This window comes from Martes martes, assembly GCF_963455335.1.
Source record: "Martes martes genome assembly, chromosome: 11".
NCBI lineage: Eukaryota > Metazoa > Chordata > Mammalia > Carnivora > Mustelidae > Martes > Martes martes.
In genome coordinates, this window is record NC_137899.1 from 20,313,869 (window position 1) to 20,331,612 (window position 17,744).

At 50.8% G+C, this 17,744-nt stretch overlaps 3 protein-coding genes across 4 annotated transcripts in view; 1 reads left to right on the top strand and 2 right to left on the bottom strand.

Moving 5' to 3' along the window:
- Positions 1 to 13,079, top strand: part of COG5 (component of oligomeric golgi complex 5) — a 283,807-nt gene extending 270,728 nt beyond the window's left edge. Inside the window, exons 20-22 of the mRNA XM_080818263.1 lie at positions 5,561 to 5,687; positions 6,161 to 6,240; positions 12,451 to 13,079. Of these exons, the coding sequence (XP_080674389.1) occupies positions 5,561 to 5,687; positions 6,161 to 6,240; positions 12,451 to 12,565 (322 nt within the window). The 3' untranslated portion in view covers positions 12,566 to 13,079. The remainder of the gene's footprint in view (positions 1 to 5,560; positions 5,688 to 6,160; positions 6,241 to 12,450) is intronic.
- On the bottom strand, positions 8,646 to 11,508 carry LOC308352185 (uncharacterized protein). Its single transcript, XM_080818275.1, has 2 exons — positions 11,195 to 11,508; positions 8,646 to 10,502 (listed from the first exon to the last, which is right to left on the bottom strand). The coding sequence occupies exons 1-2, from the start codon at positions 11,378 to 11,380 to the stop codon at positions 10,356 to 10,358; spliced, it is 333 nt and encodes a 110-aa protein (XP_080674401.1). The 5' UTR covers positions 11,381 to 11,508; the 3' UTR covers positions 8,646 to 10,355.
- Positions 13,080 to 13,362: 283 nt separating the features above from the next.
- HBP1 (HMG-box transcription factor 1) overlaps positions 13,363 to 17,744 on the bottom strand; it is a 28,203-nt gene continuing 23,821 nt past the window's right edge. For both annotated transcript variants that reach the window (XM_080818265.1, XM_080818264.1), the window contains exons 10-11: positions 15,579 to 15,720; positions 13,363 to 14,433 (exon numbers count right to left, since the gene is read on the bottom strand). In XM_080818265.1, coding sequence (XP_080674391.1) covers positions 14,416 to 14,433; positions 15,579 to 15,720 — 160 coding nt within the window. In that variant the 3' untranslated portion in view covers positions 13,363 to 14,415. The remainder of the gene's footprint in view (positions 14,434 to 15,578; positions 15,721 to 17,744) is intronic.

Genomic DNA, 17,744 nt, shown 5'->3' on the forward strand with positions numbered 1-17,744 from the left:
ACTGTTGAATTCGGCCAGCAAGCTTCTTGCATACATTTACATTCTACTGTCTCCATTAGAGTTTCTTAGGCAGCAGGAATTGTTTTCTTCCCCGGGACAGAGTGTGGCCTCAGAAAGCCGCTGACATTAGGGATTTGCCCTTGGGTGATCTGTATTTCTACATGAGACACAGGTTCAGAGCTGCAAGGCCCCATCCTTGTCCATCCCTCTGGAGCATGGCCTTGTCCCCTAAGTGGGGTTTGCAAGGGTGGTTACCCTAGCTCTGCCTGGCCAGGGGCCTGGAAGCTCTGACTTGACATTCTCAGTGCAGATGCTTGTGAGACAAGGGACAGAGGAGGGACCTCATGCTCTCACCAGTGCAGGGACACAGACCTGCCTTCGCGCAGGCCCCAACACCTTTGCTCTAGAGGGCACAGCTTTGTCCCTGAACTGTGCCCACAGCATGCTCTGCTGGGAGCTTTGTGAGGTTTGATGAAAGCCATCGGGGGACAGGGGCTGCTCTGGGGGGCCCTTTGGCCTGAGGGGTGGTAGAAGGGAAGCTGCATTAACCCTGGTGTTTAGAATTCGTGTCTGCTGGTTTTAACTGTGGGCGTAGGAGCGTTTTCCGCGTCCCCGGTGGGCGCCACCTGCCATGCCACCTCTCCACCAGCATGTTTGGGGAAAGAAGGGCAGTCGTCTCTGCCACTTCCAGCTCGAACGTCAGGACCCCCAACTGTATGCCCGCCTTTCTTTGTACTTATGAGTCCATCCCCGGAAACGGCTCTTTCCCCAAGGTTTCTGGGTTCTCTGTTCCCAGTTGCAGACTTCAGCATTGCAGCCAGACGGCAGCCCCGTCTTGGGCCTGGTTTCGATCGTTGTTTGCTGATACTCGGGCAGAGCTAGGAGCACCTGGCAAACATGGAGGGCTGGGTAGTTAGCTGAGCCTCGCCTTCATTCCAGCAGTCCCTCTTGGATCATTCACGGGGTGCTCAGCCTGTGCTAAGGGTTTCCCTGACACTTTATGGTTTCGTCTTCTCCACCACACTTCCGAGGCAAGAGTGATCCAGAAGGCACTGGTCCTGAGAGGGGTCACTTGACAGGGCTGCGTGTCTGAACGTCATGTGGAAATTCCAGAACTGCCTTCCAGACCCAGGGCTGCCTGATCCCAAGGCTTGTGCTTATAACCACCACAACCAGAGCTTATTCCAGAAGTTCCCGTTTGTTTTCACCCTGGTTCTAGAATAGCACCTAGAGCTTATCTGAGCCATCCAGGAGAATGTCAGTGTAAAGAGAATCTGGGACCCCACCGTAGTGGTGACTACTTGCTATGTATGCAGTGCTGTCTCTCGCCACCGTCTGGTGTACACGGGTTTCCAGAACATACCTGAAGAATGTTGAGCCACATGTACACTGTGATTCCTAGAGGACATCTGCCTGAAACCTTCCCTCTTTTCCCACCTGCTCTGCTGCGGTTGATGATGTCTAGACCCTAAGAAAGGAACCTGCGAGTTTTCTCTCCCTCTTTACTTGGAGTCCTGACTTACCTACAGCCATCAGCCTCCTGTTCTGTTCCCTGGGGACCCAAATGGCCCCTTCTGCCACACTCTCTGGGTCCCCGTCCTGCAAGCCTACAGCCTTCCCTTCCCTCTCCAGAAGGGAGGCCCCCATGGGTCCTGTGCCGGGCGGACTTGTGTTTCCCTTCTCTACCTCCATTTCTCTGCCAGTTGCAGACACCCATGCACATTCCCCGTGGTCGTGCCACTCTCCCAGGCCCCTCACCCAAAGGTTTGGAATGGGGATGTGGCGAGTGGCTTGGGCCACCCCTGATGGTGGACGTGGACATAGGGACACACAGTCTTACTTTACTTCATAATCGGCCTGCAGTGTGGAGGTCCCTACTGCAGAGATGACATTATCTCAGGCCCTAATCCGTGATGAGTTCAGACTGCCTGCCGTGTGTCAGGGTTCACCTCGGAAGCGCTGCTCTATCTCCAGCACTCTTCTCTGAGAACGGTATTGCGGCGTTTGGGGTAACTGCGTTTTATAACATCTTAATTAATTTCCTTTTGTTCCTTATATCACCTCAGATGGAGATATATTTTTTAACTTGCCAGTATTTTAAATTCCACCTGGAATCAGGGGGAAGGGAAGTGCTCATGCTGGGTTCTTTCAGGCTCTTAAAATGAGCACCAGAACTGAAATGTCTGCATGTGATGCTTGCAAGTAACTATGCCAGTGATGCATGGTGTGGAATCCAGTCCAGTTTTGCTCTCCATGGCTCTTTTGGCAATCCTGTTACTGGCTGGAGGGGAAGATTTGGTCTTGGCAGAAGAATAACTGTTCTGACTCAGAGCTACAAAGGGACAGGTGATGAAAAGATCCCGCTTAAAAACAAACCGGTTTTCACCAGGCCTGATTATGTGGGCCCATCAGCCAGCGGGTCAGCTGCTAGCCTGCCTCCCTCCCTCCCTCCCTCTCTCCTGTCCTGTCCTCATTCCCTGTTCGCCCTTGTATCATTTGCAGTTTGCATCAAGAATCTATTAGAGGAAAATAAAAGCATAGTATTCAGACTATTAAAGCAATTTAATTGCTATAGAGACATTCCATTTTTTTTTAAAGATTTTTATTTATTTGATAGAGACACAGTGAGAGAGAGACCACAAGCAGGGGGAGTGGGAGAGGGAGAAGCAGGCTTCCTGCTGCGCAGGAGCCTGATGCAGGGCTCGATCCCAGGACCCCGGGATTATGACCTGAGCCGAAGGCAGGCACTTAACGACTAAGCTATCCAGGTGCCCCAATATGTTTCTTGTTTTAACTTGAAACTCCCTGAGGCTAAAGGTAAAAGAGAGGCTGAATCAGCTGTGTAATCCTCATTTTCAGAAGGAAGAAGATGCGTTAGTTTTCAGAGCATGTCCCGTGTTCCCCGTGACTGAATGCTAAAGCACCTGCATCCAGGACTCTGTGTGCAGAGCACTGAGAGACGTGGGACCAAAGTCTAATTGTCCTCCTATAGGAGAGGCAGAAGGGATTCCATGTGGCTGCTCCTCCCCAAGTCAAGGACTGTCACACAGGACTGGCCCCCCAGGGTCTCCTCCTGTCATGGACTAGGATTCAAGAGGAAGCCTGCCAAATCAGCTGGCATAGGCAGAGTGAGCTTTCCTGGGGCGAGGGGAAAGCCTCATTGGGCCAGAGAGGCAAAGAAGGCTCAGGAAGACCTGAGCTGTGTGTCCCCACATCCCTCACGGCAGCTGTCAGCCAGGCCGGGCCTGCAGGATGAGCCTGTGACCCCAGGCAGGGACCCCTCCCCATTGCCTCTTTGCCCTGTTACAGCTCGAGCCAGAGCAGCCTTGTCCCCGGTGCGGGAAGCAGACTGCTTGGACACCAGCTAAAATTGCCGTTCCGGGGAGCTCTCTGGGAATGGCAGCTGCTGGGCACCCGGGGACCGGGGCTGGAGCCGTCTGAGCTCTGCCGCTGGGGAAGTGGACCAGCTGGGCTCCATCCCACGCCAACCCCGAGTCTGTGTCCAGAGGCCTTTAAGACAGTCCCACTCACTGCCCGGCAGGATCGGAAGGTCAGGCCAGCTGGAAGCTGTGTGATCTGGCTGAGGTACACAGGCGACTGGAAGGCCACTTTGAGAGAATTTGGGGTCCCCCAAAGAAATAATGATTGCCTGTCCTTCCAGGGGTATCCTGTAAGCATTCCCTTTTCTCAGGCTTTTCTCCAGGAGTTGTTCACAATTGAAATTGTGCTTCTTCCGGGGTTCTCTGTTCCCCACTGAGAAGTCCCTCTGCTCTGAAAACAGGTCTAGTCGAGGTTACAGCTGATAATCCTCAAAGAGGCTGCATGGCAAAATTAAGAGCCAGGCTGTCTGGGTTTGGATCCTTACTCTTCCCTTTTCCAGGTTTTACGTGTTCTTTCTACCCCTCAGTTTACCTACGTGCAGGATGGGGGCAGGACACTACCGACCTTGTAGGGTTGTCTACAGGAATCGCACGTGGTGCAGGCTGCACGTGGCAGCTGCTGTTGTGGTTAAACTTGGCGCCCTTGCCAGATGGACACCACCGCCCACGCATGGGGGACTTCCGGGGTGCCTGCCGACCACGCCGAACTGCCCTCAGCAACCGCTTCATACCTTCCTGGGCGCCTGGCTCACTGCCTACCGCCTGGCTGCTGGATGACTGGGGCCTTGGGGATCATCAGGGCAGGGGTGCCGCAGCCTCAGGGGCACACATGAGGATGGCCCTCATCCCCCCCCCCCCGCCCACCAACGCCAGAGGGCCTGGTGTGCAGCTTTATGGGTTGTTGGTGATGGCCGACACAAATGTCCTGAAATGTGTCCACAGTAACTAAAGAAATTACAGGATGATGTTATTTGATAAAATACTTGAAATTAGAAAAATCCCTACCAGAGATAGATTTCATTTACGGAATAGTTAATATAAAGGCATTCCAAGAGGGTGCCTGGGTGGCTCAGATGGTCAAGTGTCTGCCTTCGGCTCATGTCACGATCCCGGGGTCCTGGGGTCGAGCCCCATATCGGGCTCCCTGCTCAGCGGCGAGTCTGCTTCTCCCTTTCCCTCTGTGATCTCTCTCGCTCTCCCTGTCTCTCAAATAAATAAATATAAATCTTTAAAAAAAAATCAAAGATTAATCTGGATCCAGTGAGAACCACCTGCCTGTTGAGAGCACTCCTGACATGAAACCTTGCTGTCTGTGTGAGGAAGCAGCCGGTCTCTGGGCTGTGCCGGCCTCCTGTGTGCATGGGAGTGATTAGCATGAGCGAGGGAAGAGCCCAGGACACAGAGCTGTTTCACATGCTACTGAACCGTTTCTGCTCCCGGTGGAGGCACCGCGCTGCCGTCTTTCCTCTTCAGATTCAGCCACCATGGCTGGGCCTGTAGTCACCTCCTGTCCGTCAGAGCCCAAAGCCAGGGAGAGGTCAATGGAAGTTTCCGGTTACTCCTGCCAGCCTTTTGGCAAGGTGGTAGGTGACTGGTGCCTGGTGGATTTGCCCACATGTCCCTGTGAAATAGAGGGGGGCGACCCCTCCAGATGTGTAATGTATTGGAAGGGAGCTGGCACAGGTCTCGCTGGGATGTTCAGCAAGGTAATAATTGTGTTCCTACAGGACATAATTGCCATTTGAAAGTGGTGTAGACAGTGATTACATTTACCCGTTAGGTTATGGCCCGAAGATTCTGTGGGAAGTGGAAGCTGGAAGTTCGGACCATGCTGAGAAGCTGTAGGTTATAACGACCTGCAGCTTCCTCTGTTGCTGATTCCGGCCTGGTCAGATGAGCTCGAAGAGAGGGGTTTGCTGAGCCCCCTGGAGATCGAGTCAGACCCGCAGGGCAGTGAGCCGGGGGTCGATGAAGGAGGTTAAGGGCAGGTCAGCCTGCCACAGCGTATAGGTTAGGGGTGTAGCTAAGAATGGGGGGTAGCTAAGAAATGGCTACGAATAGCCAGTCGAGGGTGAGCGCTCTTCCGCTATGCCACTGACGTCTACTAACGCACTAGTCTAGCAGAGCGCCTCTTTCAGGGTTGAACAATGTGAAATAACCACTGCGTGTTCTTCCTTTAGACCGCTGCTCTTCCAGACGAGCGAGCATGTGGCCAGCAGCCCCGCACTGGGGGACATTATTCCGTTCAGCATCATTATTCAGTTTTTGTTTACCAGAGCACCCGCTGAACTGAAGTCCCCTTTTCAGGTAACAAAGTAAAGCCAGAATGCTCTTACAGGTCCCTCTTCAGTCCGTAAATCCAGAGCCCCACTCACGGACTGCGTTCCTGGCCTTCTCTTGCCTTACTTGGTCACGAATCCCTGCCTTGGAAGTGAATGATTCAAGAAGGAGAGTTCCCACCCCCCAGCCCGACTCTCTCAGCAGTGTGCAAATTACCCGAGGAAGCCCGAATTCACCTTCTAAGTATAATGGCTCAAGTGACTCATGTTCGTAAAGCTTTTCTGATGGAGGCCCCACTTTTGCTAGCCCCCCTGCCAGTGGCTAATCCAGAAAGTTCCTTGGGAGCTGAGAAGGTGCACCACAGGCTTGCCACCTTCCTTCAGGCAGGTGTTTGGGTGATTTCACCTTGGGAGTCCTTGAGATTCCTTGTGCCACATGCTGTCCTTCACGGGAGAATGTGGATGCCCTTCGTCTTCTCTAATTTGTGTTCAACCCTGCAGAGGGCAGAATGGTCCCATGCACGCTTCTCCCAGTGGCTGGATGACCACCCGTCTGAAAAGGACCGGCTCCTCCTCATCAGGTAAGGCTGTGCGCCCGTGGGACATCTGTGTGTCTAGCAGCCCGCGGGCTGGGGCGGGGGATGCGCCCCAGAGGAGGGAGGAGCACCGCGTGGGTGGACACACAGTGGCGCCTCCTTGTGGCCGGGCCCCCTCGGTGCGCACTGTGTGCCCAGAGCACCCCACGGGGTCGTTCACTCGCACATCTTCACATGGCTCGTGGGCTGCCCCGTGCCCCACGCAGCCAAGGATCTGTGCGCCCTGGGTTTGGGAACTGGGGCTGGCGATGAAGAGACTCCTTGCTATCCCCATTTTCTGCTTCATGTTGGGATGTCACTGTCACATAGTGGCCAACCACGAGAAACCTTTGCAACATCGTGCAATTCCCGTCACCCTCGTTCTCCAAATCTCAGTCAGTCGTACTTCTGAAAGAGCTCCGAGAGCCGCATAACCTGGGTTCCCCAAAGCAGGGCAGAGAAGTGGAGAGGGGCTGATGGGGCAGAATGGTGCCCCACCACGCGCGCACAGGAGAACCCCTTGCAGAGCTTGGAGAGAGCCTGGTGTCCCGGCCAGCCCCTCAGCCACCTCAGAATGTCCAGGGTGGGCGCTCGGCCCTGGGATTTCCCAAAGCTTCCCAGGCAGGTCTGCCACACGGCCAAGGTTAAGACTCCACCAAGGAGGAGGCCGGGAGGGGCCGTGGAGAAACACGAATGTGGTGGCTTCTGGGAGGGAGCCCGAGCCCTCGGGTTCGGTGTCCAGAGCCGGGGTGGGCAAGGAGCCCATTATCCCAGCTGTGAGCGTCGGCCCGGAATTGGGACAGGAGGCCAGAGGCGCCTCCCGTCGGTGCCTGGGGCCAGTTTGAGCTGCCCTGGGAGGGGCTTTAGGGATGGAGGAGAGGCTTGGCCTGGGGCTAACTCGGAGATTTGTGGTGTCTGGGTGGATGTTTTTGCGGAGTCTCAAAGACAGGCTAAGCTGCAGCACCCTGGGCTGAGGAGGAGTCAGGACGCGGTTAATTGAACGGGGCTCCTGTGTGTCTTAGCGAGCTGGAAGGAGTTCATCTACAACAGTTGTCCTTCTGTGGGTACATCACAAATCTGTTTGCTTTTGCTTCTCTTGAAAATGTCTCCTGAGTGATTTCATCACCAGTGCTGTTGCTAAGCCTATATTTAGCAACTGAAAATCATGCTCAGAGGCACTGTCAGGCTTTTAAAATAAGGCCTATCCGTCACACACGCCTGCTGTCAGAACCTCCAGGCCCCGGGCAGCACACTGAGCCCTCCGTGGGGGATTCCAAACCACCGTGCTCCCACCACAGCCCAGGCTGCTGGCAAAGAGAGGAGCTTTGTCCTGGAGAATGTTCTTTCTTATCTATTACTGCAAAACTAATTTGGTCCGTGCGAGCTGAAGCAGCACGAGATGAACTTCTTTCCCCTGTAGATAAGCCCAGGGTGACTGTTGCTCTTTAAATGTCAGTACTTTTGTTCTGACCTTTGGGGAGACCCTGCTGCGTGCTGGTCGGTCCCCCCGGCACAGTGTGCTCAGTTGTCATAAAGAGGCCAGGTCAGGAGACTCGGCTGTGGCTGAGTGTGTGGCGAACAGTGAAGCCTCCTCTGCCTGCCTTTCTGTTTCCTTTCGACACCAGATGTTTCTCGGGAGCGTGAATGGGTACTAGTCACGATCCTGTTAAAATTGGAGGACTGCTGACTCGTGGGGCAGGTGGTGTGAGTGGGAGCCCACTGGGGGTCCTCCGCGCCCACAAGGCAGGGGTGGCAGCCTTGGGGAGGGCCTGGGGCCCTGTGGGTGCTGAGTGAGTGTCCAGCAAAGAGGAGGACTGATGCCTCAGCTCTGCAGAAGGTAGGGTGGGGGGGAGCTTCTCCCGATCTCCCGTGGGGCTGCAGCTCTTACCACGGCGCTCTCCTCCTCTGCTCCTTCACCGTGTCAGAAATGCTGACGCGCTCTGTTGGCCCCTTGGTGCTGTTTATCTGTTCAATGGTGGGACAACTGTCCCCACCAGATGCGGCTGGGGACCCTCTGTCCTCCCTCCATGGCCCAGGGCCTGCAGGCCTAGAACCATCCCAGTTCCTCGGCCCTTCTGCGGAGCAGCAGGATCCCCGCTGATGAGAGGAACATTTGGTCTCCCCTCCTGGTGTCCCTGTCGCACTAGATACCTGTGGCCTGGGTGCCTGTGACGGAACCGAGAGTGAGGACGGGGCCTGGAGGAGTCAGGGGCTTCCTTGGCTTTGGCTCTGGAGGCCGGTGGTAGATCTTTAAGTCTTTGACAGATTTCATACTTAATGCCCGACAGAAATGGATTTTGTGTCCCATAAAAACCTCTACTTGGCTGGTTTATAGCACACTGAGCCGTGTTGCCGTGTTACCACCAGTCTTTCCTCTACTAGCTGTGCAATTCCTGTGCTTTTTTTTTTTTCAATAAGGATAACTAACAATCTGCTCATTTTGATGACAAACGAGACTTGAGACTAACTCTTACATAATGCTTGGCCTGACTTCCAAGAAAGCTGATGTTTTGCTCAAGCAAATGAAGTTATTTAATAATTGCTTGAAAATCCTGTTCTGATTTTATGTGGGAGGGTAGCTTTAATCTGTTTTTCTCCCTCTAGTTCTGATGGTGTTTTTCATGAATACCAAAAAACTAACCAAGCTCGTTTCTGAACTTTCTTCTGCATATCGTGTAGTTTACGTAATGTCTTGTCCTTTTGAATGCAAATGAAGTGAAGTTGATTTTCGTTCCTTTATTAGATAAAGTGGATCTAACTCATTCACTTCAGAGCAACCGCAGTTTCCGTGAATTTCAGTGCACTGATTTCTTAGACTGCTGTGTAGACACCGCTGTGTCAAAGACAGCCGAGCCCTTGGGGATTTCTGTTCTGTGTACGAGTCTGCAGGGGCTACATTTTGGGAGTGGGGCGATTGCCCAGGATGCCATAGCAACTTGAAAAATATTACTAAAAGCAGCAAGATTTTTCATAAAGAAACCCTTCACGAAGGTTCAGCTCTGATATGAACTAAGGCGTCTCCAAAACATTATTTTCTAAGAGCATGAAATTCCATTTTTCATGTCGCTGCTGCTTTTGTGAATCCCACAGTGCCGTTTCCCCTTTATTCACTTTCTTCTGCACTCCTGTCATTGCTTTTCATTACAGTTTATCTTCCTGTATTTCTGATTCATTTTTAAAAATTCACCGATCGTGCATCTGTCACACACTACATCCTGGGGCTGCATAAAGGAACAAAACAGCCCCACCCCTCCACATGAAGTTACATTCCTGGGAGGGAAACTCACCAGGAGCCAGGTCCTTGCGGTGTAGTGGATACTTAGGCGTGGTGTGCTGATGCCCGCTGGAAACCTGGTGGGAGAACCGTGTTTGAGTGCCTTATGGGTCCAGAGATGTTCCTAGAAGAGCGCCAGGTGCTTCCCAGTACAATCTTAATTCTTATAAGTGTATCATGTAGGTGTTTGAGCATACAGGGTCACAAGGGAGCCGGAATCGTGCAGCCCGGTAATAGGGCAGAGCCTGACATCCACACCGCTGACCGTCTACACCGCTGACCGCAAGTCGTCCTGCCTCGAACAGAGCCTGGAGCCGGCCGGCAGGAATCCCACAGTGCGGGGTCCCACGAAGCCCCGGCTCTTGACGCCGCAATCTTAGACCTTTTCCACCAGTTCTCAGGACTCCAAGGGCGTTTCTGTCGTGCTGCCTGGAGTTAGAATAGGCTCTGTCAAAACGAAGGCCTTAGAGCCGGCCCCTAGCAGAGCGCCCTGCAGGGAAGACGGCCTGGAAGAGCCTCCCAAAAAGAAGGACGAGAGCAGAGAAAGGCCTCGAAGGATGAGTCTTGGGAAAGTGGGGAGAGGCCGTGTGGTGGGAGACACAGGGCCCTCTCGCAGCCCCACCTTGGTAGGCAGAGGTGGCTTTGTTTCGGCTTCGTTTCAGCGTGATGCTGGCCGCTCGTGGGGCCTCTGCCCAGTGGGCCTCGGGGTCGGGCTCGGGGTGACGAGTGGGGGGAGGCTGCTCTGCTCGTGTGTAAGTGACACAAACAATGGAAGCACGATTCGAAGGTGTTTTTAGGCCACAGCGAACTACCTAGAAGCCCGCCGCAGCACAGGCCGGCAGGGAGGTCACGATGAAGCTGGTGCTCCGTGGGTGGCGAGTGTAGACGCTGGCCTCATGGCGCAGCATGTTCTGAGGCGGCGCCAGGGATCGAGGCAGCACACGGCAGGACTGAGACGGAAGCTGAGGGGAGAGGAGGGGCTGGGGGTGGAAACCTGTGAGGAAGATGAAAAGAGGACTTCAGAGAGAGGCTTGGTGGGGGGGGGGGGGCTCTGCTGAAATAGGAGATGGGGAGCAGAACACTACCCTGAAGGGTTTTTCCCTGAGTTTCTTTTCTTTTTTTGATACTTTTTTCTAAAATTTTTAAAATTTATGTTTTTTTAAAGACTGCTTATTTGAGACAGAATGAGCTGGGGAGGAGGCAGAGAGAGAGGGAGAGAAGCAGACTCTCCACTAAGCACAGAGCCTGATGCAAGCAGGGCTCGATCCCACAGCGGGGAGATCATGACCTGAGCGGAAATGACCCCGCGGAACGCTTAACCGACTGAGCCCCACCCCAAGCGCCTGGATAGATTTCACTTATTTTTTATTTTTTTAAGGTTTTATTTAATTATGGGAGAGAGATAGTGAGAGATAGAGCATGAGCAGGGGAGGTGGGGGGAAGCAGGCTCCCCTCTAAGCAGGGAGCCCGATGCGGGGCTGGATCTCAGGACTCTGGGATCAGAACGTGAGCGGAAAGTAAACGCTTAACCTACTGAGCCACCCAGGCGCCCCTAGACTTTCTTTTTTAGAGTAGCTTTAGGCTCACGGCATATTTGAGAAGGTAGAGAGTTCCCACCCACCCGACGGTCCCTCCCATTAGCAGGGTCCCCCACGGGTGGCCCACGGTTCCGGTTGATGAGCCCACCTGCGCATCGTTGTCTCCCAGAGCCCCGCGCTTCCGGGCGGCTTCTCCCCGGTGCCGTTCGTTCTTGGGGTTTGGAGTGCCCTGTTTCTGGCAGGAGTTTGTTTCTGACAGGGCACGTGAGAGAAGTCGGGTAATGCTGCCCACAACACAGGCGGAGCAAGTCAGGAGGGAGGTCGGAGTGGACATGAGACCGGGAACTCCGTTACGGGTCCCAGCGGGGCCATGAGGTGGCTGGCGGGGGGAGGGCGCCCCAGAGCGAGCGATAATCGGCACATCTGACCGGGGGCCAGTATGCGCAGCGTTTGGGAGCAGAGAAACGGGTTACGACTTCCGTGTTAGACTTGACACCGAGTCCGGGAGCGAGTGGAGGTATTAGTAACACATCTTTGTAGAAACGCGCTCATCTCCTCTCAGCGTGGAACTTGGAACGGTAGGACTAGGACAGAAATTTTACTGTTCCATTTGGGGCGTAAATAGACTAATAAAATCTTTCAACCATTCTTAGCTCCAGTTAAACATGATACAACACTTAAACAGATCATCCGGTTCCGAGATTAGAGAACTTTCTCCATAAAGGTCCAGACGGCAGGTGGTCTAGGCCCCGCGGGCCCGGCGGGCGGGTCCGTCTGCGGCTGTGGCGGGGAAGCCGCGGGCGGTGAGCGGGCGCCGGGCTGGTTCGCAGGTTCCCCGACCCAACGCAGAGCCCAGTCATGGTTTTAACCGCTGGTAGCGCGCCCTCCTGACTAACGTCGGCCTCATCCCAGAAGTCGTTTAAACTCCGAGCCCAGCGGCATACCGTCTCCCCGGGGGTTCTTCTTCTCCTCCAGGTCAGGGGGGTTGAGGCACCGCCCCGGCTGACCGTGACCGAGTGCGCCGCAGCCCCGTCCCGCCGCGCCCCTGAGCGCGCTGATCGGCGGCGGCGGGCTCCCCCTTGTGAGCTCTGTGGAACAGCGCAAGCTGCCGCTGGGCAGAAGCCTGGACCCGGGAAGGGAAGGGAAACTGAGAACCACCGGCGGCCGGCGGCCGCAGAGCCTGTGTGAGGAGACCACTGAGTACAACGCAGACTGAACGGTGTACCTAGACTTCCGCGGTAGCCGTGGTAACGCTACCACCAGACATTTGAAGGCTGTCACTTTGTCACTTAGCTTGTGGAACTGGACACAGCGATGCCAGAAATGGGCTGCTTTTATATATTGGTAACCCTCTAAGTGGTTTTATTTCCTTTATTTTCACCTTGTTTTCATTTTTGTTTTCAGGGGAGCTCTGGAAGCTTATGTTCAATCAGTAAAAAGTAGAGAAGGCAAAGAATTTGCACCAGTTTATCCCATAATGGTGCAGCTGCTTCAGAAAGCCATGTCTGCTCTTCAGTGACCGCAGCACTTCTGATCTCCCTCGCGCGGCCCCAGCTCCAGGCTGCAGTTCGCCTGAGAAACGCGCGCTCTAGGACCAGCTGCCATCCACTGCTTTCTGTAGTCGGCCTCTCTGTATTCCCTGTTATCTTCCACTTACCTCTTCAGCCCCTCTCCCTTTAGCGGAAAATGTCACAATTTTACTTTTGCTTTTAGAGGGATCTGATCAAGTTACAAATACCCCGCTGCTCCCAATTAACCTTTGCCCTCACTAGTAAGTGTGTAGCCCGGTGACTTCCAACTCTGCACATCGGAGTCGCTGCTGGAAAGCTTTCGAAATCCTGACGCCCCCTGTGCACCCCTGGTGACACCTCTGGGAGTGGGAACCGGGCATTAGTTTTTAAAAACATCCCCGGGTGTTTCCAATATGCAGTGAAATCTGGGAACCGCTGGTATCTCCCAAAGCTAAGACATAGGGTCATATGCTAAGTCTGTCTTACTGTATCTTTAATAAAGACAGAACACGCCTGTCTTTATACTGTGTGTGTCATTTTATTAAAAGCAGGCTTTGGGGGCTGGCTGTTCAACTTTGTAGCAGAGATGTCAAGTTAAAAACAATTTTTGGTCTACAAATTTCTTACACATAGATAATCTAGATCCTTGTTTTTCCATTGCCCATCACCTGTCACCAACATTTTGTTTTTAATTTAATGTTTAAAAACCCCATCAGCAACTTAATATATTTTCCATGCCCTGCACCTCTTGTTCTGACTCAGACATAAAGTTCAGTCAAGTTCAATCAGAAGTCCGAGATAAACAGGCTTTTTTTTCCATTTTATTTGAAATAATATACAAGAATATAGTGTGCAAAATTTAGGGGCAACATCATGAAGAAGTATAATGAACTGAAATCAATTTTACAGCTGTGATTCCTAACCAGAAACACCACTTGGTAAGTAACATGAAAAGCCATGATTGTAGCTCAGAGCAAAAGCGTGTGCGCTCTCACCTCGGACAGCTGGAGGGAAAGTAAAGTGCACGTGTCGCACTGCAGTAAGTGCAAGGTCTGCCCCCACCATACACATAGGATGAGAAACGAGATATTTAAAATATGTGGCTGAGGAGATACAGAACACAAAGTTAAACAATACAATGGTGTCAACTGTTAACAGCACCATGACAGTGACTATATCCCAATGCTATTAACTAGCTCGACCGGGCCCTGCGCGAGGCCTCCGCCCGAAGTCCTGGGGGGTGCTGCCGCCCGGCGTGCCCGGGAAGCCCTGTGGCAGGCGGTGTGCGCGCTGGGACGCCGACACCTCGCACCGGCCGCGTTCTGGGAGCCTCGCGGCACCGGCCAGACTAGGAGCTCCCGGGTTTGGCACAGAGGCTGGGCCATGCGGTGGTCGCTCGAGGAAAGGCCAGCTCCCGGCTCTGTTGCCTTCCACTATGTGTACATTACAGATTAATAAGCGTAAGGAGCCAATGTATAAACAGCAGTTACATATTTTTAAATTCCCCCTTTGTACAATTTAAAATAAAACATGTATACACTCTCCTCTCTTTCTACTGTACTTTAGCACCACAGGATATCAATTTTCAAGCCTATATTACCTGATAGACATATATGAAGTTTGGAAGAAAAATAAGGCAATTTGGTTTACAATGTTGATAGTTTTAGCTTACTTAATGCTCTAATGGAGAAAGCAAATCCTCACTCATATTATTAAATCATTTCAAGACTCAATGCTATCAGTATCTTATGGTCACACGAATTCAGGACAAATGGTGACACCTTGATCTTCTTAAGTCCCTCCATCAACAGTCAGTGTTTCTGTAACTACAGACTTAAGAACGTAAGCACATCCTGGCTTAATGCTGCTGCGAGCCCTGTGGAGAGAAAATGAACACAGCGAATGTTTACAAATCAATACATAGCAATTCTACAAATGAAAGCTAAGATGGAGAATAATGTTTATAAACTTACTGTTTTAAAAAAGATCACTTTCTCAATTACTGTTTTAAAAAAGATCACTTTCTCAAATGGGACAATTCTTTTTTAAAGTGTGGTAACACCCAACAGCTCAAACATCCAGAAAATGTATGAAAACAGTGAGAAGAGATGGGTTAGGAAGAGGAGCAAAGGAAGGGGATCCAGGCCAAGTCCTACCACACCCAAGTCTAAGGTAATAACTTCAAAAAAACCGGTTGAGCTGCCCTCTTCTACTGGAGTCTGACCACCGTCTGCTGCTTTACAAGAAATTCCTGATACACGTAAGCAATTGTGAACCACATGTTACTTGAAAAAGACACGTGTAACTCCACAAAACGAACGTTAAGACATCCTTGGCCAGTCCTCCCGCCGCGAAGGACATGTCTTCCCTTCATTTTTAAATGTACTTCAAACTGCGCTCACTCTGTTCTATCATGTGAAGTTTTCTTCAGAATTAATCTAAATACACGATTCAAAAGTTGCTAGCCTAGTAATGGAAACATTCTAAGAATCCGCTCCATCCAAGGCTGTGTTATTATGGTGTGAATTCATTTAGAAGAGTCTTCCTAGGCCTATTTCTTCTCCTTCCTGAGATTTTTAATCTAGAAATTCTGTGCAAATGTCAGAAGGCCCCGGGAAAATGAATGTGTCCTAGAAAAGAAAGGCTCCTGGGACATGTCACCCCCAAATTAGAAAGACTTTGTACCGTACTACTGAGTTGGTTATACCCAACTTTCAACCCAACTAAAAATACTACCATTCCAAAATTATTTTTCCACCTCAATGTTTCTGGATAAACATTCTTCTTAAGCATGCCAGACACTTCTACTTTCCATGCTGAAGAGTAAATGGCACTTCATAATTAAAAAAAAAGTGGCCTGCCTCATGGGGTGGTGTAAAACATTATTAGGTTGTGAAGTATAAAAAGGCTGAGAAGAGACTCGATACCACTTTTTCAAAGTTATAAGCATTGTTCCACACACCAGTACAGTTATGGGGGGAAAGTCAAGATCTTTTTGAGCAACAAGTTGTTGAGACCTACTGAATTGGTTCTTTTCCTTTTCCAACAGTCAGGATTTAGGCGTTTTTGTTCTTCAGCCAAAGCCTTTGCTTCTAACGTATACATCCTTCTCTCTTCATTCTTCATTTTCTTCCACCTGTCGCCGAGGATCACGCTTATGGCTCTGTAAAATAAACATGCACACGATGCTGAAGGCCAGAATTTCTTGTAAGACACATGTCCAGTGCTGCTCCCTCAGAAAGAAATAGTCAAAAGTTAAAAGAAAAAAAGACAAGAATCTTGTCCAACAGAGAGAAGGAAAAAGGTCAAGGCTATAGTAGTCATTTCCAGTAAAATCCCAGTCCCGTGGGCCCATTCATCATAATCTTGGCAGTTAAAGCCTCCTGGAATAGTGCCAGTACTTCCAGTTGTCAGAGAACATCCAAAATGGCTACAAATTCAGTGTCCTACAGAGCTTAAAGAAAAAAGTGAAGTATTTCAGTGAAATGGTTTAAATTACCACTGGTGTACGTCAGTTTTCTCAAAGATGCTTAAGAGAGCAAGGCAGTGTTCGGTATCAGCAGCATAATGTATTAAAAGCTATTTTTGCTTTCTGTTTGTGCTCATACATAACCCATCAAATACTTGTGATCAGAGTTTCATTCACTCCTATAACCCTAGTGAAAATGTGGAGGCATTAACCATGGGCTCCGGACCGTTCCCCTCCTAACACAACGCCAACTAAATCCTAGGTGAGCTCTGTACTGGAAGAAATTGGATAAACTCCAAAGGAAAGAAGTCCAACTGGATAAAACACATCATGATAGAAATCTGAAGCTATTTCCTATTTATATTTGTTAGACTGCTCCTAAAGCCAGTGTTTAAATCTCATCCAGAACATGCAGAAACCATGGACGCCATGACACAGAAGGTCACGTACGCTGCGCGAAGCGTATACAAGTGAGCTCAGTGCCTGACGTGGAAGCTCGAGCGGGGCGTCCGGGCCTCGGAAGAACAGCAGCGCAGCTCTACTGCTCAGCAAGAAAGTCACCGGGCAGTGAATATGGACACGGACATGTGTGTATATAGTTTTCCCAGTAAGTTGATGCAATTAAACATTGTACTGCATTTTCCTTTATCAAAATAAAACCCAGTTTTTACAATGGGTTAAAGGTACCACATAACGGTTGGCACATTTACCAGTTAAATCAGTAAGGGAAACGTTAGGTTTCTTACTTCAAATCAGAAGTGCATTTGGTTCGAGACATTTCTTTTTTTAAAACGTAAATACTTAAAAATGTAGCTCCTGAGAACAGACTGGTAGCTGCCAGAGGCCGGGGGTGGGGTGTGCACGAAATGGGTGAAGGGGGTCAAAAGGTACAAACTTCAGTTGTGCAGTCAGTCAGTCGTGGGGCCGTCAGGTGCCGAACAGAGGCCGTGGTCAGTACTGCTGTGCTGTGCAATTTGAAAGGTGAGCAGAGGAGCTCCTGGGAGTTCTCCTTACAAGAGAGATCTGTAACCGCGCGGTGGCGGCCGTCAGCAGCCTTCCTGTGGTGAGGGTTTCACGGCCTCTACAGACACCGAATTGTGATGCTGACCTGAAACCATGTGCACTCCCTGTCCCTCTATGTAGCAGCTAAGCTCATGAGACGTTCAACCTCGGGTTCAAAACTCAGTTATTTTACGTGGATAATCATTTGACTTTTCTCAGAATATCAAGGAAAACAGTAGTTTTGATTATCAGGGAACTGGGGAAACTGAAGAGTAATTTAAATACAGGAAGAATTTAGGCTGGTGTGAGAGGGAGTGAGTAGAGGACGCTCACTAAGAGATCAGCTAAGCGTATAAACAGAGAGAGTGGAAAAGACTGGAGTCAACTTTATCCCTGGGTTCTGAGTTTCATCTTTGGCAGTTTATAATGATTTCTACATTTGTCCAAATTGCCACTGCCTGCCCATTCCATAGTATGACACAGTTGTAATGACATCCTTGAGATCTGACACAAGAAACTGTTCTAGAAAGATGGAACAGTCAGTTGTTAGAACTGTGACTTCCAACAGGCAAACAACATTTAATATTATTTTAGAAGGCCGATCCTTAGGTGACCCAAATTCTCTCCAGGTATTATAAAATATTTACCCATGACCCTAAAAATTCCAAACTTTTAAAAGTCAACCTAAGAAAATGAATTCAGTAATAAAAACTATT